General features: G+C 40.6%; 1 protein-coding gene across 1 annotated transcript; it reads left to right on the forward strand.

Moving 5' to 3' along the window:
- The first annotated feature begins 4,907 nt into the window (after nucleotides 1-4,907).
- Nucleotides 4,908-22,902, forward strand: LOC117507655 (delta-type opioid receptor-like). Its single transcript, XM_034167482.1, has 4 exons — nucleotides 4,908-5,010; nucleotides 5,140-5,387; nucleotides 15,655-16,001; nucleotides 21,480-22,902. The coding sequence occupies exons 2-4, from the start codon at nucleotides 5,155-5,157 to the stop codon at nucleotides 22,010-22,012; spliced, it is 1,113 nt and encodes a 370-aa protein (XP_034023373.1). The 5' UTR covers nucleotides 4,908-5,010; nucleotides 5,140-5,154; the 3' UTR covers nucleotides 22,013-22,902.
- Nucleotides 22,903-23,438: the final 536 nt, after the last annotated feature.

Raw genomic sequence — 23,438 nt, forward strand, 5'->3', positions numbered from 1 at the left:
TCCAAAATATTGGCCAATGATCCAGTGTTATATAGAGATCAGTGACACAATCCATCACAGATTATTTGCTAAGCCAAGGGATGGGTATCGATAAGATTTTATCTATCGATAGGGATGTCCTGATCCGATCACATGATTGGGCCCGATCATGTGGTTTTAGACTTGATCGAAATCGGACGTTGCATCCTGATCAGGAATCCGATATAGATTTTATCCTCATTATTTTGATCAGTGATATTTCAAGCTCATTATTGCAGATTAATGGGCTTTTCACGCGTCGGAAGCTTCAGAGGCATTAAGAATCGGTCTAAAAAGCATTATTTTCAATGAGACGTGATGCTTTTTAGAGGTGTCAGAAGCGTCACGTCAAAAGCCGAACTAAAGCAACACTTCTGACGGGAGCGCGCATTGCCGCTTGTCGGCAGGCTGACGCGGTCAAAGTTCATCACAATCTTTTTTTTTATTTTATTATTATTTATGTTTTATTGAACAAAAGAAAAAACATAAGTTCAACTCAATCCAACTTTTGACGCTCTGAGCTGTGACGTAGCTTCGCGCTGTCCAATAGGAACGACGCGTCGGGCCAAAACACAGAAGACTAGTGGCAGAAACCACTGATCTCTACAAAACAGATCGGTGCAGAAACCACTGATCTCTTTAAAACAGATCGGTGCAGAAACCACTGATCTCTACAAAACAAACGTGTCACAGGACTGCTCATTTATAGAGCAGTTTTCTGAAGAAAAATCCTTGGAAATGTTTCTTGTTGTTGTTGTTTGTTACCTCAAAATTTCTGATTACTGTTTAAAAAAGTTTAGAACACTTGTAATTAAATAGCTAAATCAATAAATGGTTCTTTAGAAACCTTTCATCTGTAAATTAAAATCACCTGTTATTTCAGATTAGATAATTTCTTGTTTAACATAAGGAACCTTGGACATTTATTTTTAGACAAATAAAATAACATGGAAACTTGTACATTTTTTAAGTCTGGTAGATTATTACTTGATTGTTCAAGCTACCTCAAGGAGACGTGCACTGTTTAAGTGATGAATAATAAAATAAGGTGATTAAAATGAAAATATTATATATTTAGCATTTGTTCATTGTTTATTCAGTTTCATAAAGTATCGGATCGGGACTCGGTATCGGCAGATACTCAAAATCAGATGACTCGGAATCGGATCGGGGCCAGAAAACCTGATCAGGACATCCCTAATTATCGCTTCCGCTTACTGATCCGATTCCTTATCAATTCCCTTATTGATACCTCTTGTGAATTTTTTGTGTACTAAAAGTAGGCTTTACAGGTTTTCTATGTCAAAGGGTCAAAGAGCTTTTTTTTTAATCTTGCACCCACTCTGTGGAACGGTCTTCCTGCAATCATGAGGCAGTCAGAGTCCGTGGACATTTTTAAGTCAAGACTTAAAGCCTATTTTAATTCTCTTTATTATGAGTAGTTTTTTTTTATTTTTTTATCTGTTTTATTCTTTTACTTCTGTTTTTAATTATGTACTGTATTTGAGTTTTTTTTAATTATTATTTTAATTTTTTATGTTGAATTGTTCTATGTGATGTGCCTTGAGATGGCTTTTGTTGTGATTGGGCGCTTTATAATATAATAATATATATAACATGTTGTGGCATGTCCAGCTCATGCACAATTTCTCGGATAGTCACATGACTGAAAAGCCACCGAAAGCCGTCTTTAAGCCATCTGAAAGCCGTCCTGTGAGACCAACACGGAGGTGGTTTTGTGCCGCACCATGAGCGGCACGGTGGCGCATCCCTCCGCTCCTCTTTCCATGAAAAAAACTTCTGTAACAGTGAAATGTGCCGAAAAAGTGCTGATGTCCACGTCTTCTGTCATTGTTGTGTAAGTCAGACGACGTCCCGGATCAACAAAGCCTTCACGTTGGAAATGATCTGGTTGTTTCAGCCTGTCGATCGCCGCTCAGAGTGCACTGCGCTCTCAGACACTGTGGGCGGTCTTTAAACCGGCTGGATCACTCCTTAATCTGTGTAATCCCCATAAAATCGTCCCTGAAAGCCATCTGAATTTTCCGAATGGTGTCCAACTGGAGGTCTCTCACAGTTTCTGGAAAAATTTGATGCAGCAAAGCTCCACATCGTTCAGACATTTTACTCGCAATAAAAATCCGATGAGGGGGGTGGACCACTGCTCACACAAAGCCTGCTCACAGGCGAATGACGCAACCGACAGGCGTGAAAAAACTCACGCATGCGCACGAAGGTTCAAGCTTGGCTGATGCAATCACACGTGATTCAAATCCATATGGTTTTTGAAAAAAATAAAAAGGTCGGATACTTTTCTAACAGACCTCGTATCTCCGCTTTTCTGTAAAATCAGTTTTTCCCTGCTGTCAGATCTCATCACTTAAGTACAATCAATCTTCACAAGAGAAAGATTATTTTAAATCATATGCTAGAGATTAGAAATACAATATTTTTTTTATTTGCATGCCTTTTACAAATATGCTCCACATTTTTATGTTACAGTTGCAAATGTGATAATGAAATCATAGCGGACCGTCAGGGCCCCGTCTGTTATCTGGTTTTAGGTGGTTTAGTCTGCCTTTTTGTCAGCCTCTGCTTATTATATCTCACTTCCACTGTCTGTCTTAGTCTGTTTCTGTGGTCACTCTTCTTCTGCCCTCATCTACTCTGTCTGCCTCAGCCCCTGAGTCCTCTGCTTCTCTTTATGTCCCTCTGGTGTTCTGGTGAGTCCCTTACTTGTCTGTTCCTCTCTGCCTCCCTCTGGTGTTCTTCTGGGTTCATTACACATCCTTGGGCTTTAATTGAGCACCTGCATGGAGTCCGCACCTGCCCCAAATCAGTCACTAAGCAACTGGGTTATGCCTGGTTCACACGGCAAGATAATTATGCCGATTTCGGACCCGATCTTCCCCTTCCGACAATCGTAAGGACGCACCGGCAATCGTGATGACGCTAAAGATAACTTATCAGATATTCCTGCTGTGTATGGTGTGTTAAGAGCGCTCTGATCTGGTCGGAAGGACGTCAGGGGTGCTGGCAGAGTGTGGTGTCCTCCAACCACAAACAAATCTGTTCATGTGTGGTGTGTTGTTTTCACCGTGTGGCTGAACACCACAAACTGTATGACCGAACCTGTCAGATCTATGATTTTTTTTTTTTATCTCCACGTATGTGGTCTCTGAGGTTTTGGAAACCTACAGGTAATCATGTGAACCAGGGTTTATTTGAGTCACTGTCTGTCTTCCCTCAGTGTGGGTCCATTGCTATTTGCACTTTGCTTTATCCTATATGTATTTGTAGTAGTCACATGGTGGTTGGCTTTCCTTTGGCTTCCTGCTCCTTACCAAGTCCCCGCTTCTCTCCTTTTGTCTAGTTGTCCTGTAAACACACAGTTGTTCTGCTCTTTAATTCCTCATGTGTACTGCCTGGAGAAGACTGGTGTTTTTGCACTCTCCCTCTGTTTGAGGAATGAGTAGTTAATGTCTTCACTCTCCCTCTGTAGAGGCAGTTATTGGACTTTGTTCTTCTGCATAGTTTTGTTCCAGAAGACTGATTGTCTGTTTAGTTTATACACTCTGTTTAGTTTATACACTCCTTTCTGACAAGAGTGTTCGGTTTTTGGATGAACAATCCTTTGAGGAGGAAGTTCCTCAGCCTGTCTGCACCAATACTAATGGATGATATTTTACCTGTACTGTTGTGATGAAAAGGGAGCTGAGCCAAAAGGCGAAGCTCTCAATCTACTGGTCAAGCTTCACTTTTGCGCTCACCTATGGTCATGAGGGTTGGGTCATGACTTAAAGAACTAGATCATGGTACAAGCGGTTGAAATGGGCTTCCTTAGGAGGGTGGCTGGTGTTTCCCTTAGTGATAGGGCGAGAAGCTCGGTCGTTCGTGAGGAGCTCGGAGTAGGGCCACTGCTCCTTTGCATTGAAATGAACCATCTGAGGTGGTTCGGGCATCTGGTAAGGATGCCTCCTGGGCGCCTCCCTAGGGAGGTGTTCCAGGCATGTCCATCTGGGAAGGAGACGCCGGGGAAGACGCAGGACGAGGTGGAGAGATTATATCTCTCCACCTCGTCCTGGGAAAGCCTCAGAATCCCGTCTGTCAGAGGTGGTCAGTGTGGCCTGGGAAAGGGAAGCCTGGGGTCCAGTGCTGGAGCTGTTGCCCCTGCAACCCGATCCCAGATGAGCAGTTGAAGATGAATCTGAATCTGATGATAATTTAAAGTAAACCTACATGGTTGTGTTTTCCAGCAAGGGGTGCCGAAAAGGGGAGAATAAGGAGAAGGATTCTAGGGGCCCATGTTTGACAGGGGCCCAGAGAGGCCCCTAATGCAATTGTAATACTGACAAAATAATATGGTGGGGGTGGCCCAGTAAGATTTCTTTTCATGGGGCCCAAAATCCCTGGCAGTGCCCCTGTTTCCAGCACTCTCATATGTACAAGAAAAGAGAGAGAAAAAATTAAAAGCCACACAGAGAAACATATAATATAATGACAACCTGCTACCTTAAAATTTTGTATTTTGTCATCATGTTCCGTTAGTTAAAATGGTGAATTTCATCATTTCTAGATGGACGGTAAAACCAAAAAAGCCCTCTCCCTGTGTCTTCTCCTCTCGGTTTGACTTATTGGCTGCAAAATTTTTGACGCTGGAGACTCGCTGTTGTACACTCAAACTGCAAGTCAGTTTAAGAAAAGGAGAGGTTGTTTTGAAATGTCAGCGATCGAGGGGGGCGTGGCTTATGTTCACCAGACGAACGCTATGACACGGGACACTGCAGGCTGCAGCCCCCCCTTGTCTATATTTGGAGGATTTTGAGTGAAGGTTTCCAACTGTGGGTGGAGCCTGATGTGCTGCTGCTCTCCAAGACCAGCAAAGATCCCAAAACTTTAAAGAGCTGGACCTCCCACACAGAGAACAAAACGAAGATTCAGACAGAAAACACTTCCTAAAAGAACCTTTCCGTTAATTTGAGGTGATTAACAGTAAGTAACACGCTTGTTAAATGACTAATAATAACGAATAGTTCATGTGATGCTTTTTTTAAAGTAAAGTTGCCTGATTTGTCCATTGTTTTATTATCTGACTGTCACATAATTTGTTTTATGTTTCAGCCTGTTTTGAATCCAATGAACAAAATGGAAAGCAATACTCTGGAAAGTTTCAAAGAAGAATACGGTTGTCTGCCCACAATGGAAGACTGCTTTGTAAATTCTTCAGTTTGGGAGCTATTGGGCTGGAAAAATGAAACCAATGGGAGCTTGGAGAAGAAGACCATTCCTCACATCATTGCCGTGATCTACTCGGTGGTGTTTGTGGTCGGATTGTTGGGGAACTGCCTTGTTATGCATGTCATCATCAGGTAAATTATTATGATATATATTAGAGAGGGGAGCCACCAAGACAACGGTGAAAGAGTTTTTGGCTTCTTTGACTGGAGAAACTTTGGACAACTTTTGACTTTATTGTTAAATGTCAGAGAAAAGAATTTTCAGTGTCATAGTCTATGAGTCTGTCATCAGTTTTGACCTAATCAGTACCACGTAAGGTGACGAAACGACACTTAGAAACTAGCCTCAGTGTACCATGGCCTACACAAAAATGTATGATAACCATCCCAGGGTGTTAGCTGTAGCCACGTAGGGTTCAATGAAGAATTACACAGAGGTAAAAATGCTCCAATCATGTTAAAAAACTATACCACATTATTTGTCTGATCATTACAATTCCAAAAAGGTATAGTTTGGACTATCTACGACTGAATGTTCTGGAGTTATGGGGTAAAAACAACAAAAATGATGACAAAAGTCAGTTTCAGTTTGTACAGGGGTCAAAAGTTAAAGTTGCTCTAAATTCAGCAAAAAATATGCAAGTTATTGGTTGAAATAAAAGGATAAATAAATGATGTAGTTTTGACTGTGTTGAAAGTTTGGTCTCCAAAGTAAAGGTCAAACAAGGTCAACCTCCATTGGATTCTATGACAGGTGACATATGTTACCTTGTAACATGATAACTAAGCATGGCAGATGGTGCAAACTATTCCTTTTTAGGACCCTATTAAACTCAACCAATAATTTGCATAGCTTTTTACTGAAATTGAAGCAACTTTAACTTTTGACCCCTGTACAAACTGAAACTGACCTTTGTCACCAGTTGTGCTGTTTTAACCCCATAACTCCAGAACATTCTGTCACAGATAGTCCAAACTATACCTTTTTGGAATCGTTACAATCAGACAAATAATGTGGTATAGCTTTTAACATGACTGAAGCTTTTTTTACATTTTGACCTCTGTGTAATTCTTCATTGACCCCTACCTGGCTATAACTACCACCCTTGGGTGGTTATTATACATTTTTGTGTGGGCCATGGTACACTGATGGATTGTAAATGTTTCATCACCTTGTGTGGTACCAAAAACCTGCTTGGCCCATGGACTATCACTTTGTTTGGGGTGACAGTTTTCAAAAACTGATTGACCAGGCAAGAAGGAAACAAGTGAGCAAAGCCACCAAAACCTCCCTACAGCTCTGAAGAAGTTATAAGCATCTGTAGTCGTGACTGGGGAAAGTATACATGGTGAAACTTTTGTCTGTTGCATGATCACCAGTTATACAGCTTCACGGTGGAGTGGAACAGAGAAGGATTTTCAAACAAGAAACACAGACACTCAGGTCTCCCATGTGCCTTCTGGCAAACTTTAGCTGACTCAACCTTTTAAGAAAATCAGTCTCTGTGCCACTGGGCCTGAAGCTGTATAACCAGTGATGCAACAGACAAAAGCTCTACTATGCACAGTTTATCCATTCATGACCACAGAAGCCTCCTCCAACTCCTTCAGAGTTATCCGATGGTCTTGGTGGCTTCCCTCACAAGTGTCCTTCTAGTATGGTTAATCTGTTTTTGAGAGGTGCCTGTTCCAGACGGATTTCCCATAGAGTAACATAGTGTTTGTATTTCTTAATAATTGATGTAAATTGATGAGCCTCTTCATCTGTTTTGTCCCAGTCCATTCGGTTGTAAATGGGTAACAGCCTTCACTGGCAAAATAACCTGCCATGGATTGGTGTCCCATCCAGGGGGGACACTTACTGCCACAAATGGTCCTTGGGACTGTATAGGACTTACCCCTATGTTTCTACTAGTAATTGTACATTGCTACAATACAGCTGTTTTGATCGGTGGTAGATGTAAAGTATGTTTTCCAAAAACATGCGGGTACTACGCATGCTTATTAGTAATGCCCATAGAGCTAATAGAATGAAAATACTGCATCACTGCTGGCTGTAAACACTCATAGAAGTGCAAATTGGTTGCAGGTAGCTTTTAGTTGACGGGGAATTCAAAGCACATGACAGTTGAGATAAAAAATACAAATGATGTTGTCATCCTTTCAGCTGCTCTCGTTTTGTTCGGGGTTGCCACTGCGGCTACAGCTAGCTCCACATCAGTATTTGGCACAGGTTTTAGCTGGATGCCCTTCCTGATGTGACTGCAGTTTTACTTGAAGAAACACACACAGCCCCTGGTGTTCCAGAGAGGTCTCCCATCCAAGTACTAACCAGGCCCCACCCTGCTTACCTCCTGAGATATGATGGGTTCAGGCTTACATAGAAAAATACATATAACAAATTATTATTTAGAGCTGGATTCAGGCTCTTTTCCATTTGGGGTGGCTTGCTGAGTAATTTATTTTTAGTTTTTGTTTTTTTAACCTTTTTCTGGTTTTTTATTATTATTATTATTATTATTATTATTATTATTATTATTGTTATTTCTTGAGTCACCACGTAGCAGGCCTGAATGCATTTCAAATGCATCATCCTGTATCCATGGAGCATACCGTATCTGTCCAGCTGATCCTATAGAAAAACTGCTACGTCTAGCAGATCTGAATGGGCTTTCCTTCTAAACAGCTGCAAAGTCCTCAGGTGCCTGCATAGAGTCGACAAACTAATGATAATACCATCAAACCCAGATTAAAGTAAAACTTGATTAAACTGAACACTGTCATGTTTGTTACCAAATCGAGCTCTCAATGAATGAATGTGTCTGCAAATGCTCTCTAAACTCAGAGAGAGAGAAAAAAAAAATTTGGTCCGAAAAACAGAGGAAAAAAATATTCAGAAAATCAGGAAAAAAAAATTACTCTGAAAAACCAAACATCAAAATAAATTACTCTGAAAAACACAGAAAAACAGAAATTAGTCCGAAAAACAGACAAAAAAATAAATTACTAAGAAAAACACAAATAATTACTCCGAAAAACAAACCAAAAAATAAATTTAAAAAGTGAATGCAATACGCTTCCATACTTTTGCAATAAAAATACTGAATTAGTGTTTGTTTCATATGTTTTTCCCCAAACCTCAATACAGTATGTCATATTATACGGTGCTATTAATGACTAATATAAAGTGATTAGAGAATACTGAGGGAGGAAATTTTGGGCTTTATACAGAATTGCAGAATATTTTGTCATTTTGTTTTTGTCTTTCTCTTGCTTCGCTATTCCTTTCCTGTCTTCTATGAAATATTTTGCTTCAAAAGCACAGCTGTACTAGTGGAAAATAAGTGTAATGGGGTTTGATGGGTTCAAAGAGAATTTAAATGTCAGTGGTGACTGCATGAACTGCTGGCGGTGGATCCATGACAATATTCTAGCTGCTTCTATGAACAGTTCGCATTGTGCTGGTACAACATGGAGCTTGGAAAAAATGTGAATCACTGGCGGGGTGGGGTGGGGTGGGGGGGGGCAATTACCAATAAGCAGGAAATTCCAGAAGTTTTAATTGGACACAGGGTTCTTTATGTGCCTTGAGGCTGATATAACTCTTGGGATGTCAAATGATGATGTTTCTACTGAAATAAGTAGAATCAGTTCTGATCATACACCCCATTAAGCAGCAGCTCTGGTTTGGATCCACATGTTGATTTCACATTTTTTTGTGCCGGATGTCCATACTGTTGCAAACCCAGGTGTACAAGGAGATTGGGGATGGTAGGATCTGAACCGTGGACCTTCTTGGTGTGAGGCAAACCAGTGTCTCAAATAAGTAGTTAGGACTGCAACAGCTTCATAGTGGCTGTCCCAGAATGCAGAATGTCAGTGGCACTCCTGTACCTCTCACAGGAGCTGGAAAGAGCTGAAGGCGAGCAATAAGCCATACAAACCGCACATTCCCAGGATCACAAACACACAAAAAAAAAACAAACATCATCTTTATCAAAAGCAATAAACAGCAGTATTAGAAGTCACAGTTGATCTCTATATTATATTTTATAAACCTTAACGGAGCTAACGGCTCACTCGTATTGCATTCACAAACACAAAACAAACACACAAAAATGAATAAACACAAAATAAAACCCCAAACACGGTCATCATCTTTATCAAAAGCAGTAAATTGCAGTATTACAAGTCACAGTTTATCTCTATATTATATTTATAAACCGTTACTGGAGCTAACGGCTCATTCGCATTCACAAACACAAAACAAATGTACGAAAAATAAATAAACACAAAATAAAATCCCAAACACAATCATCAACTTCATCAAAAGCCGTAAATTGCAGTACTAGAAGTCACAGTTTATCTCTATATTATATTTATAAACCTTAACGGAGCTAACGGCTCACTCGCATTCACAAACACAAAACAAATGTACGAAAAATAAATAAACAAAATAAAATCCCAAACACAATCATCATATTTATCAAAAGCAGCAAATTGCAATATTAGAAGTCACAGTTTATATTTATAAACCTTAACGGAGCTAACGGCTCACTCGCATTCACAAACACAAAACAAATGTACAAAAAATAAATAAACACAAAATAAAATCCCAAACACAATCATCATCTTTATCAAAAGCAGTAAATTGCAATATTAGAAGTCACAGTTTATCTCTTTATTATATTTATAAGCCGTTAACGGAGCTAATGGCTCACTCGCATTCACAAACACAAAACAAACGCACAAAAAATAAATAAACAAAAAATTAAATCCCAAACACGGTCATCATCTTTATCAAAAGCCATAAATTGCAATACTAGAAGTCACAGTTTATCTCTATATTATATTTATAAACCTTAACGGAGCTAACGGCTCACTCACATTCACAAACACAAAACAAATGTACGAAAAATAAATAGACAAATAAAATCCCAAACACAATCATCATATTTATCAAAAGCAGCAAACTGCAATATTAGAAGTCACAGTTTATCTCTATATTATATTTATAAACCTTAACGGCGCTAACGGCTCACTTGCTTTGCATTCACAAACACAAAACAAATGCATGAAAGATAAATAAACACAAAATAAAATCCAAAACACGGTCATCATCTTTATCAAAAGCAGTAAATCAGAATTAATAGTCATATTTTATCGCCGTATTATATTTATAAACCATTAATGTTACTAATGGATCACAAATGCATGAAAAATAAAAAAATAAAAATACTGACTTTTGAACTGTATACATACCGTTTTTGTCCACCGTGTAACTTAACCTGCACTGAAAGGTACTGTACATCTGCATGCCTGCATAACCCCATTCCACGTTGTTAGAATTATTTCACAGTGAACGTAGTTTTGCCCATTTGTCTCTTTCACTTCTTACAGAAGTATTTTCCTTTTTATTTTTAGTTATTTATGCACCAGTTACTTCTTACAGATGCATTTTTTTTTTCCTTTTCTTTTTATTGTTGGTGTTTATGCACCAGTGACACCAGATCAAATTCCTTTTATGTGAGAGCTTACTTGGCAATAAATTTGATTCTGATTCTGATTATTTCGGTTCTTTTAAGCTGCTATGTTGTTTTAAAAACAGTGTCTTGTTGTAGTTTGATTGAATGCATTGACCTGTGAACCGGAAATGTTAGCTACCTCTCTGTGCATGCGTACTGATAAACTTGAAACTGGCTTATTGATATTTCAGGTGAAATCACACCAAACTGCCAGTAGATGGTGGTAAAACATAAAATATGATATTGCTTTTATATAGCCTGTCATATCTGGAGCACTAATTCCACCAAGATATACACCAAGCGTGTAATGTATAAAACGTGTCTATTTTATAGCCATAAATTGCACAACAGTATGGTATCTTTCAAAAAAAGAGTGGTACTAAAATCATATCAAATATGAAGCAAATCCAACAAATATGGCAGAAGAGCTGAAAAACCTATAATTATCTATATTTCAATATTATGGGTATTAGAAGTCCCACTGGGGCCTGGGGCACATTGGTACTGGTGGATATTCATGGATTCAGTAGCATGACAGGAATGAAAGTCTACAACTCCCCCTGGAAGGAATGCTAGTCTAATGCAGGTTACTTCACTAAGTGCCAGGTTTTGTCTCCGAGGACACACAGGCAGAGTGAATGGGAATCAAACACTGCCTACTGGTAGCCCAACTCCTTATCTCACACAGATATCCAAATTTTAAGATGATGGTTATCTAGCCCCCAATGAAAAAAGAGAAATGTTGGAACAACTTAAAAAAACAGTTCTTCAAATGGAACAAGTGAATTAGGTTGATCCAGATGAACAAAAGTAATATTTTTTTCCAATTTGGCATCTTAATTTTGCCAATTTGAATTCATTTATGTGTTTCCAATTAAGGACTTTTTTCTATTTCAATTTAATTTTTAAGTGTGGATTTGGTCTTAACATCAAACAAAATGCGAAGGCGTAATTACATATTGTTTAAATGGTACAGATAAGGGTCAGTTATGTGGACTATTAGTGTTGTGTGTTGGGGGATTGGCTGGACATTTTGGTGTTGTTTTCTTTTCTTTGCTCTCCAGGTGGTATGCAAACTGGTTTTTGTCTGTGGAGACGGTGCTGGCAGAAGAGTCCTTCACCCTCATCAGCATTATTAGCTGCACCTGTGGATGATGCTCACGTGTAAACTTAAAGACTTTCAGCTGAAGCAGATAATGAGATGGCGTTCTGCATTTAAGCCATGAGTGGTTCAAGCAGAATTGCCGGGAACTCGACCTTGTGACGTTCGGTTGTGAGACGCTGAGGACCGCGCCTGGGTTTGACACATCGTGCCTGTGAAGGAGGACGGGTGAGGGACACATGCTGTCAGCACACATCAGAGGTGATGATTGTCTGAATAAGTGTTAACAGTAATTTGGTATTTTGTTACGCAGTATATTTGAACATTGATGAGAATTGTGCAGCTCGCTTCTCACTGCCGTGGCGTACGGAATGATGATCCTCCACCTGTTGTGAGAAGCTGCTCATTTACATAAAGCTTAAATTCAGACCTGAATGTTTTGCTGATAGTGCGTGCCTTTGAAGGATATTTGTTGTAGCTGTTGACTTACCTCACCTTTTCCATCCTTCACAGAGTCAGTTTGTCGTGTCCACCTGGGGGGTGTTCGGCGGTGAGTCTGGGTCCAGAAGCGTCGGGCTTCGATCCATTTGGGCGCCGGAGAGCGTGCCGTCCTTCACCTCGCCAGACAAACGCACATTTATGTTGTACACAATTATTGCACAAAAGGGAAATAAATTTGTTTTGTTTTTGGAACCGCTTTCTGGTTATTTTAGCGCTGGGTTCAGTCAGACGCTGGTCGTGCTCCTCAACTCGCGTCGGCACATAACAGTAGTTCCCGGCCATTCCAAAATGGACTCAGCGGCAGAAGCGGTTCCGTTTGCCGAAAAAGTTCAAGAATACTTGGAGAAGATATGGGAGCAATTACAGCTTCTCGCAAATCAAATTAAACAAACAGATGCTCGCATTACGGAGCTTGGAGCGCAAGCCGTTCTGCTTCCTGCTGCTCCAGCTGCGGCACTATCGATACCGGTGCAGATAACTCCGTCACCCAAGGGGAGGCGGAGTGCGGTGGATTATTCCGTGGATTTCCGAATTTTTTCTGCTCAGTCCAGTTGGAATGCCGCAGCTTTAAGAGGAGTGTTTGTAGATGGTTTGAACGATCCATTAAAAGACGAGCTAGCAGTCCATGACGAACCAAGAGATTTAGATGAACTAATATCTTTGGTTATTCGTCTAGATGATCGGATAAAGGAGCGTGGACGCGAGAGAGGACGGACATCAGAGCGGGTTTTTTCGTCTCGGGGCTTTCCCCGACACAGATCTGGGCTGTCTCTTCTTCGCCCCACTGAGACTCCTCCGACGGGACCACTGGCTCCTCTTGCGGATGAGCCCATGCAGCTCGGACAAGCTGAAACCGCCATATTGCCCCGGTCACATAAGCGTCAAGAAAGATAGTGATGACGGATCTCCAGGTGTTCTGGGACAGGCATAATAATGGACACAACAACAACAAAAAAAAAAAGGGGCAGATCTTTGGTTGTTTAGCTATTTGGGCTGTTTTTGTTTTCATGTAAGGGGTTATAAATTGTTTGGGGATTTAGAGGCGGTTCTGGTGGAGTGAACGACTGGCGGTTCGGAGCTCGGCTGGACTCAGGTAATCGTTATTTGAAGTTAGGTAATTTTTGTTTGAGGATTGGGTCGTTTTGTTTTGTTGTTTTAATTTCCCTATTTCCCTAACCCCAACCTCACATGCTCTAAGACCATTTGTCTTTTGGGTTGTGGGGTGGTGCAGGTTGGTTACGCTGAGCGTATCTCAGAAAACCTCTGCACCTGGGGGGGGGGTGTCAGGGCGTTTTTTTGGATTTGGTTGATGCCCGGTTCCACTCCAGCCCCGGTGGGCCTTTGACCATTCGTCATTGGTGTTACCGGGGTGTGGTGCAGCGGGAATGTACCTCAGTCGGAGTGGTGGACCGATCTGTGCCGTTCGCCATTTTGGTAGTTCCACCCCTCCCGATGGGCTGGTGGTATGGTCGGTTTGGGACACCGGACGTATTTCCAGTTTTCCGCTGCGCTTAAGGGATGGGACTGGGTTAGTTTTTCCTGTTTCCTTCCCCAGCTTGGTAGTTTTGTGCCGTTCGCCAAAATTGAGCTGACGATAGGCTCTGGGAGTGATCTGGGGTCTTTCGGTGTGCTGGGGGGGTAACAGGGTTTGCCGGTTGTTTTATTTGCCCCCGGGGTGGTTTAATGAAGTCCGCCGGGGGTTGTATTTTGTGTTTTTTATGTTTCCTTCCAGGTTCCACCTCCAGGGTTGATGGGACGGTCCTCTGGGGGGGAATTGGCTTGTGGGGCCGACTAGCCAAGTGTGGTCGGGTCTGGGGTTCCTGGGTTGTGGGGAGGGTGCCTCCTGGGGTTGATGGTACGGTCCTCTGGGGGGCGCTGTTGCTCCATGAATACCTGGGGACCTCTGTGGGATTCCGGCTTTGGCTGTTACTCCTGGAACTGGCGATAAAGGTCTTCTGGGGGGTGTTGGGCTCTGCAAGTCGTTCTGGGGGGGTTGTTTGTTATTTTTCTTTGTGAATTTATGTTTGTATTGTGTTGTTGTATTGTGTTGTTGGATTTGGGTGTTTTTCTTTTCTTCCCGGGGTTGGATGGGACGGTCCCCTGGGGAGGGTTTGGGTGGGTTTTGTGTTTTTTCTTGTATGTTGGGTTGTATATGGGACTTTTTGGGTTTTTTTGTTGATGCCAGCCGGCCTTCCAGCCATGGTGCCCTGTCCTGCTGTCTGCGGTGGACCTTGGGAGCGTTACGTCGTCTGCTTCCTGACGAGGACCCCGGAGGGAGGTGCTGTTCTCGGGCCTGGTCTGTTCGGTTGCTGGGAGGCTTCCCGTTGATGGGGGGGTACTGTTGTGTGTTGGGGGGTTTGGCTGGACATTTTGGTGTTGTTTTCTTTTCTTTGCTCTCCAGGTGGTATGCAAACTGGTTTTTGTCTGTGGAGACGGTGCTGGCATCAGCATTATTAGCTGCACCTGTGGATGATGCTCACGTGTAAACTTAAAGACTTTCAGCTGAAGCAGATAATGAGATGGCGTTCTGCATTTAAGCCATGAGTGGTTCAAGCAGAATTGCCGGGAACTCGACCTTGTGACGTTCGGTTGTGAGACGCTGAGGACCGCGCCTGGGTTTGACACATCGTGCCTGTGAAGGAGGACGGGTGAGGGACACATGCTGTCAGCACACATCAGAGGTGATGATTGTCTGAATAAGTGTTAACAGTAATTTGGTATTTTGTTACGCAGTATATTTGAACATTGATGAGAATTGTGCAGCACGCTTCTGACTGCCGTGGCGTACGGAATGATGATCCTCCACCTGTTGTGAGAAGCTGCTCATTTACATAAAGCTTAAATTCAAACCTGAATGTGTTGCTGATAGTGTGGGCCTTTGAAGGATATTTGTTGTAGCTGTTGACTTACCTCACCTTTTCCATCCTTCACAGAGTCAGTTTGTCGTGTCCACCTGGGGGGTGTTCGGCGGTGAGTCTGGGTCCAGAAGCGTCGGGCTTCAATCCATTTGGGCGCTGGAGAGCGCGCCGTCCTTCACCTCGCCAGACAAACGCACATTTATGTTGTATACAATTATTGCACAAAAGGGAAATAAATTTGTTTTGTTTTTGGAACCACTTTCTGGTTATTTTAGTGCTGGGTTCAGTCAGTCGCTGGTTGCGCTCCTCAACTCGCGTCGGCACATAACAATTAGGCCACAGTATCAATTTTGTTGGGTGTTATTTCTGGTAATCATTCAGTGTGTTTTTGTGTTCTTGCCCATGTTGAACAGGCACACAAAGAAGAAGACATCCACCAATATTTACATTTTCAACTTAGTGCTTGTTGATGTCCTAATCAACGCCACATTGCCCTTCTGGATAGCATACTTCTTGTTGGATAACTGGCCTTTCAGTGCAATTGGATGCAAGATCTTCTTGTGTATCGACATGTGCAACGCCCTTGTCCGTGTCTTCACCATCACCATAATGACCGTGGATCTCTACGTGGCTGTGTGCCACCCAGATCTGAATTCCCATGCTTCTGTCAAAGCCATGGTGGTCATCGTGTTCATCTGGGTGTTGTCCTTGCTTCTAGACATACCCATTTTTATATTTGCTGATACTGCAACATACAGCGGTAAGAAATACCTGACAACTTCCTTTTTTCATGGAATAACTTTTTCAGGGATGCACTAGGGTACTGCATCAATTAAACAATAATCTTATTTAAGTACGTCATTCTTGAGATACAGATAAAACATGGAATTAAGACGTTTTTGGAGTTGAAATCTTCACTTTTGATGGCAGATTAGCTCTGTATCAAAGCAGCATATGTAGTATTTGCTAATCTAGATAAGACTTTTGATAAGAAGGTATGTCAAGAAGTGTGAAGGTGCGTGAAGAACAAAGGAGTACCAGAGATGTATGCAAGAACTGTTGAGGACATGTATGAAAGAACAGGGGCTTAATGCTGGAAGCATCATCAGACATCCTCTTGGGTGACTTTTCCCATTATAATTTGTGATTCTTTTTGCAGATGATGTGGAATGAGGTAGAGAATAATTGAAAATGGATGTGGAAGGCATGGGAAGAAGTAGTAAGCCCTATATAGGCCTAGAGGTCCGTTGGTACCAGTGCATTCTCCAAATTTCGTAGTGTCAAGCAGATGAGAGTCTACAACTCCATTTGGGCAGGATGTCAGTCCATTGCAGGTTACTTCGCAGGCTGAGGTTGGTACCCATTTAGAGCTGGGTGGACTGAGACAATGAAGATTAAATGTCTTGTCCAGGGACATAAACAGGTAGCATCAGCAGGATTTGAACCCAGGTCTACATGTTGGTAGGCTAGGTCCTTAGCCACTCAACTACCTGCCCTACAAAAAATATAGGAGTGAATAGGAAGGAGACCATGTTTTAAGTTTAATAACCATCAGGATTCAGATGTTATCTTGAAGAAAGTTACTGAAGAGAGTGAATATGTTTAAATAGCTCAGATCAGTGGTGGCCAAAGATGGAGCACTGGATTCCGAAATGATCCACATTGTGTTGCTTGAATGGAATAGTTGGAGAAGTATATGAGGACTATTACCCCATCCTTGTAGAGACGGTGCCTGCTCCCAGACTACCAATAACCAGCAAAAATCTATTTAAGCATAAAAATTCAAAAAGAAAAAATAATATAGCACCTTCAACTGCACCACAGACTAAAACAGTTAAATGTGGTCTATTAAACATTAGGTCTCTCTCTTCTAAGTCCCTGTTGGTAAATGATATAATAATTGATCAACATATTGATTTATTCTGCCTTACAGAAACCTGGTTACAGCAGGATGAATATGTTAGTTTAAATGAGTCAACACCCCCGAGTCACACTAACTGTCAGAATGCTCGTAGCACGGGCCGGGGCGGAGGATTATCAACAATCTTCCATTCCAGCTTATTAATTAATCAAAAACCCAGACAGAGCTTTAATTCATTTGAAAGCTTGACTCTTAGTCTTGTCCATCCAAATTGGAAGTCCCAAAAACCAGTTTTATTTGTTATTATCTATCGTCCACCTGGTCGTTACTGTGAGTTTCTCTGTGAATTTTCAGACCTTTTGTCTGACTTAGTGCTTAGCTCAGATAAGATAATTATAGTGGGCGATTTTAACATCCACACAGATGCTGAGAATGACAGCCTCAACACTGCATTTAATCTATTATTAGACTCTATTGGCTTTGCTCAAAAAGTAAATGAGTCCACCCACCACTTTAATCATATCTTAGATCTTGTTCTGACTTATGGTATGGAAATAGAAGACTTATTCCCTGAAAACTCCCTTCTGTCTGATCATTTCTTAATAACATTTACATTTACTCTGATGGACTACCCAGCAGTGGGGAATAAGTTTCATTACACTAGAAGTCTTTCAGAAAGCGCTGTAACTAGGTTTAAGGATATGATTCCTTCTTTATGTTCTCTAATGCCATATACCAACACAGTGCAGAGTAGCTACCTAAACTCTGTAAGTGAGATAGAGTATCTCGTCAATAGTTTTACATCCTCATTGAAGACAACTTAGGATGCTGTAGCTCCTCTAAAAAAGAGAGCTTTAAATCAGAAGTGCCTGACTCCGTGGTATAACTCACAAACTCGTAGCTTAAAGCAGATAACCCGTAAGTTGGAGAGGAAATGGCGTCTCAGTAATTTAGAAGATCTTCACTTAGCCTGGAAAAAGAGTCTGTTGCTCTATAAAAAAAGCCCTCCGTAAAGCTAGGACATCTTTCTACTCATCACTAATTGAAGAAAATAAGAACAACCCCAGGTTTCTTTTCAGCACTGTAGCCAGGCTGACAAAGAGTCAGAGCTCTATTGAGCTGAGTATTCCATTAACTTTAACTAGTAATGACTTCATGACTTTCTTTGCTAACAAAATTTTAACTATTAGAGAAAAAATTACTCATAACCATCCCAAAGACGTATCGTTATCTTTGGCTGCTTTCAGTGATGCCTGTATTTGGTTAGACTCTTTCTCTCCGATTGTTCTGTCTGAGTTATTTTCATTAGTTACTTCATCCAAACCATCAACATGTTTATTAGACCCCATTCCTAACAGGCTGCTCAAGGAAGCCCTACCATTATTTAATGCTTCGATCTTAAATATGATCAATCTATCTTTGTTAGTTGGCTATGTACCACAGGCTTTTAAGGTGGCAGTAATTAAACCATTACTTAAAAAGCCATCACTTGACCCAGCTATCTTAGCTAATTATAGGCCAATCTCCAACCTTCCTTTTCTCTCAAAAATTCTTGAAAGGGTAGTTGTAAAACAGCTAACTGATCATCTGCAGAGGAATGGTCTATTTGAAGAGTTTCAGTCAGGTTTTAGAATTCATCATAGTACAGAAACAGCATTAGTGAAGGTTACAAATGATCTTCTTATGGCCTCGGACAGTGGACTCATCTCTGTGCTTGTTCTGTTAGACCTCAGTGCTGCTTTTGATACTGTTGACCATAAAATTTTATTACAGAGATTAGAGCATGCCATAGGTATTAAAGGCACTGCGCTGCGCTGGTTTGAATCATATTTGTCTAATAGATTACAATTTGTTCATGTAAATGGGGAATCTTCTTCACAGACTAAAGTTAATTATGGAGTTCCACAAGGTTCTGTGCTAGGACCAATTTTATTCACTTTATACATGCTTCCCTTAGGCAGTATTATTAGACGGCATTGCTTAAATTTTCATTGTTACGCAGATGATACCCAGCTTTATCTATCCATGAAGCCAGAGGACACACACCAATTAGCTAAACTGCAGGATTGTCTTACAGACATAAAGACATGGATGACCTCTAATTTCCTGCTTTTAAACTCAGATAAAACTGAAGTTATTGTACTTGGCCCCACAAATCTTAGAAACATGGTGTCTAACCAGATCCTTACTGTGGATGGCATTACCCTGACCTCTAGTAATACTGTGAGAAATCTTGGAGTCATTTTTGATCAGGATATGTCATTCAAGGCGCATATTAAACAAATATGTAGGACTGCTTTTTTGCATTTACGCAATATCTCTAAAATCAGAAAGGTCTTGTCTCAGAGTGATGCTGAAAAACTAATTCATGCATTTATTTCCTCTAGGCTGGACTATTGTAATTCATTATTATCAGGTTGTCCTAAAAGTTCCCTAAAAAGCCTTCAGTTAATTCAAAATGCTGCAGCTAGAGTACTGACGGGGACTAGAAGGAGAGAGCATATCTCACCCATATTGGCCTCTCTTCATTGGCTTCCTGTTAATTCTAGAATAGAATTTAAAATTCTTCTTCTTACTTATAAGGTTTTGAATAATCAGGTCCCATCTTATCTTAGGGACCTCGTAGTACCATATCACCCCAACAGAGCGCTTCGCTCTCAGACTGCAGGCTTACTTGTAGTTCCTAGGGTTTGTAAGAGTAGAATGGGAGGCAGAGCCTTCAGCTTTCAGGCTCCTCTCCTGTGGAACCAGCTCCCAATTCAGACCAGGGAGACAGACACCCTCTCTACTTTTAAGATTAGGCTTAAAACTTTCCTTTTTGCTAAAGCTTATAGTTAGGGCTGGATCAGGTGACCCTGAACCATCCCTTAGTTATGCTGCTATAGACGTAGACTGCTGGGGGGTTCCCATGATGCACTGTTTCTTTCTCTTTTTGCTCTGTATGCACCACTCTGCATTTAATCATTAGTGATCGATCTCTGCTCCCCTCCACAGCATGTCTTTTTCCTGGTTCTCTCCCTCAGCCCCAACCAGTCCCAGCAGAAGACTGCCCCTCCCTGAGCCTGGTTCTGCTGGAGGTTTCTTCCTGTTAAAAGGGAGTTTTTCCTTCCCACTGTAGCCAAGTGCTTGCTCACAGGGGGTCGTTTTGACCGTTGGGGTTTTACATAATTATTGTATGGCCTTGCCTTACAATATAAAGCGCCTTGGGGCAACTGTTTGTTGTGATTTGGCGCTATATAAAAAAATTGATTGATTGATTGATTGATATTACATGACCAAAGAAGTAAGGCCTAGAATTAAAGACCAGAGTTATAAGACAGTAGTAAGACCAAAGTCTGTGTAAAAGACAGACATAAGCAGTGAAGGGAGTGCCGGAGAAGATGTTGGATATGATGAAAGGAAAAAGTTATGATGGATGTGTGGAGTTATAAAACTAGACAAAATTAGAAATGATAAAATCAGTAGCTGGGCTTCCATTTCAGATGTGCATGAAAGTTTAACAATATTTTCAGAATGTCAATTAAAAAATAGTTGCAAAATAACAGCATTTCCAGAGTTGGGAGAATTGTTATTCTAGTGTGGTCTTTGCAACAACTGCAATTCAAAGTCAAGGCAATAGAAGGACAAATACTGTTAAATATTATCATATTGCATTTTGTCTTATTTTAAAAATCCATTATTGCCCTGTTGTTATCTCTTATAATGTTCAACAAGCTCTTCATCTCTTACGTCATCCACACATTAGAATATCATGTGATGCTTTACAACATGCAACCTGTAATAGTGGAAAAAAGTGTTTCCATTCCACTTTTTTGAAATAATGATTTTTTTTTTAATCGTTTGAAAAACCACATCATGTGAACATAAAAACTTTTATGTTTTATGCAACATGTGAGCATAAAAACTTTATGTATACACTTGTATCGCTTCTTCTGCCATAAAAACTTTTATGTTTTATGCAACATGTGAGCATAAAAACTTTATGGATACACTTGTATTGCTTCTTCAGTCTTTGCAATTTGGAGGTTAATGGAAAGAGTGATAGAACAAAAGCAGGAATGGTTTCTTTGGAAATGCTGGGAAGTAGGTTGATTTGTTTTAGATATGTAGTATGTAAATAAAAGAGTGATGATAATGGAAGAAAGTGTAAGTGAAGATGGATGCTAGAAAGATTTTTGAGACTATGTTCTAGACTGGGGTGGATAGAGAAGGTTGATCAGACACAGACTCTATGTATAAATGGAAACGAATGACGAGAAACTTGAATAACTACTAAATAAACTGATGGCAGAAAGAGAGAGTACAATTTTATTCATCCTAAAGCACAAGTGCACTTTATCAATTAATTCAATGTTCTTCTCTCTTTTTGTCCTCCAGATGAGACTGTGTGTGTCTTACACTTATCCTCATACATGAGCACAGTGATGGACATTTTTCAACTTGTCGTTGGCTTTGCGATTCCCATGCTTATCATGAGTGTGTGCTACTGCCTGATAGTCCTGAGATTGAATAGCATACAAATTCTGCCTGGCTTAAACGAAGAAGACAGCAAAATGCGTCAAGTCACTCAGCTGGTGATGGTCGTGGTCTGTGTGTTTGCGATCTGTTGGACACCCAACTACATTACCATCCTAGGCAGAATGTTCCCAGTTGCATCCTACAGCTCCACCTTCGTTACTATCATGGTCTTCTGTATGGTGCTTACATACACCAACAGTTGCCTCAACCCCATCATCTATATCTTTCTGGATGAGAACTTCAAACGCTACGTGAAAAACTTCTGTTTTTCAGCCAAACTAAATGAGGACAAGATCTCAGAGAGGAAGAACGTCCCAGGTAGTGCCGATGCTGTTGCCCTCGAGACTCCAGATCAGACTTGTAACTTCTTGACAACTGTGGAACTGTCTTGAATTTGGACAGTTGAAAAAGAAGACATACAAGACCTTGGTCTTGTGAGTCTTTCTTTTTTAATAATATTTAATGCATTTCTGCATTAAATATTATTTTGTACACAAGCATCAAATTCATAATTATCTGACCAGGCAGGCTGCACATTTGCATCTACCTTTGCTTAGAGCGACTCGCTATCAGCATCACATCAGATATCATGGCGTTAAATCTTGGAATAATAATGTACATCTTGTGAATCCATCTATTACCTTATATACGTATAAAAGTAGTCAAAAAGTGAAGATCCTGCAGGAGTATTTATAATGATTTGTTTTAACCTGGCAAAAATGGTGTAATTCTTTTGTATTCTGTTTGCTTTGTTTGGGAGTGGACTCTTTACAAGCCTTTTGGCTTCCACCACTCCCTTGTACTTTATTTATATTGTATTTTTTTTCTCTCTCCCTCTCTCATTGGTTGTTTTATGTATATACATTATTTTGTGTGTTTTATTTTGTGCTAAATAAACAAATCAAATCAAATCAAATTGGTATAGTTGACAGAAGTCAGTGCCAGAAACCAAAAAATACTGTGTGTAATCATTATGGGTGGGGAAAAAAATTCAACTCTAAGGTGCATCTGGATGTGGATGATTGTAATTCAATTTACAAATGTCAAAAATGTATTTTATCAATGTCAATAGCAGAGGTAGGAACATGGGTACCTCATATATTTCTACTTTTACTCAAGTAATTTTTTCCCCCCAGAAATGTTAGTTTTATTTCAGTGCATTTGCCATGCAGCTTTGTTCCAGCTACTCTGTTCCAAATCGGACAGGGACAGCACCGAGAGCAGCTACACCTGCCAGGATATGCTGCATGTTAAAATAGAAAAGCCACCTGATTTTGGTCTATGATAAATGAGACACGCCACAGAACAAAAAGCACATAGTAACAACTTCTGGCTACATCTAAATACAGTTTTTAATTCAAAATCTAAAATAACAAACAAACAAGCAAAAAGTTATGGAGTTTATGTTACCACCAAAGAAACTCTGCTTTTAATATGTTTTTACCTTGTTGAAGAGTATTGTGTGTGCACAGTTTATAAACCCAAAGTGCAATTAAAAAGAAAATACATCTGCACAAGATGAGAAGAGCTGTTGCATGCCATGTTTTCTGCAGTGCACTTCTGTTTTAATTATTCCAACATAAGTACAAAGTGCATTGGTGTGCACTTGCCCATACATTGTGCTGAGGTGAACATTAGTGTATCTTTTGCCGGAGTGATAATAGATAGGTTTTGTGTCTGCAGCCATGCTGGATGGCAAGCTCCATGCACAGCATGGCCGATGCTGGATCATCAGTGGACGGTCAAGCTAATTTATCCAATATAGCTAAAGCGCTCGATCCTGAACATCAGAAGAGGTAGTTAGAGAAAATACAGAGA

Source organism: Thalassophryne amazonica, chromosome 1, assembly GCF_902500255.1.
Source record: "Thalassophryne amazonica chromosome 1, fThaAma1.1, whole genome shotgun sequence".
Lineage (NCBI taxonomy): Eukaryota > Metazoa > Chordata > Actinopteri > Batrachoidiformes > Batrachoididae > Thalassophryne > Thalassophryne amazonica.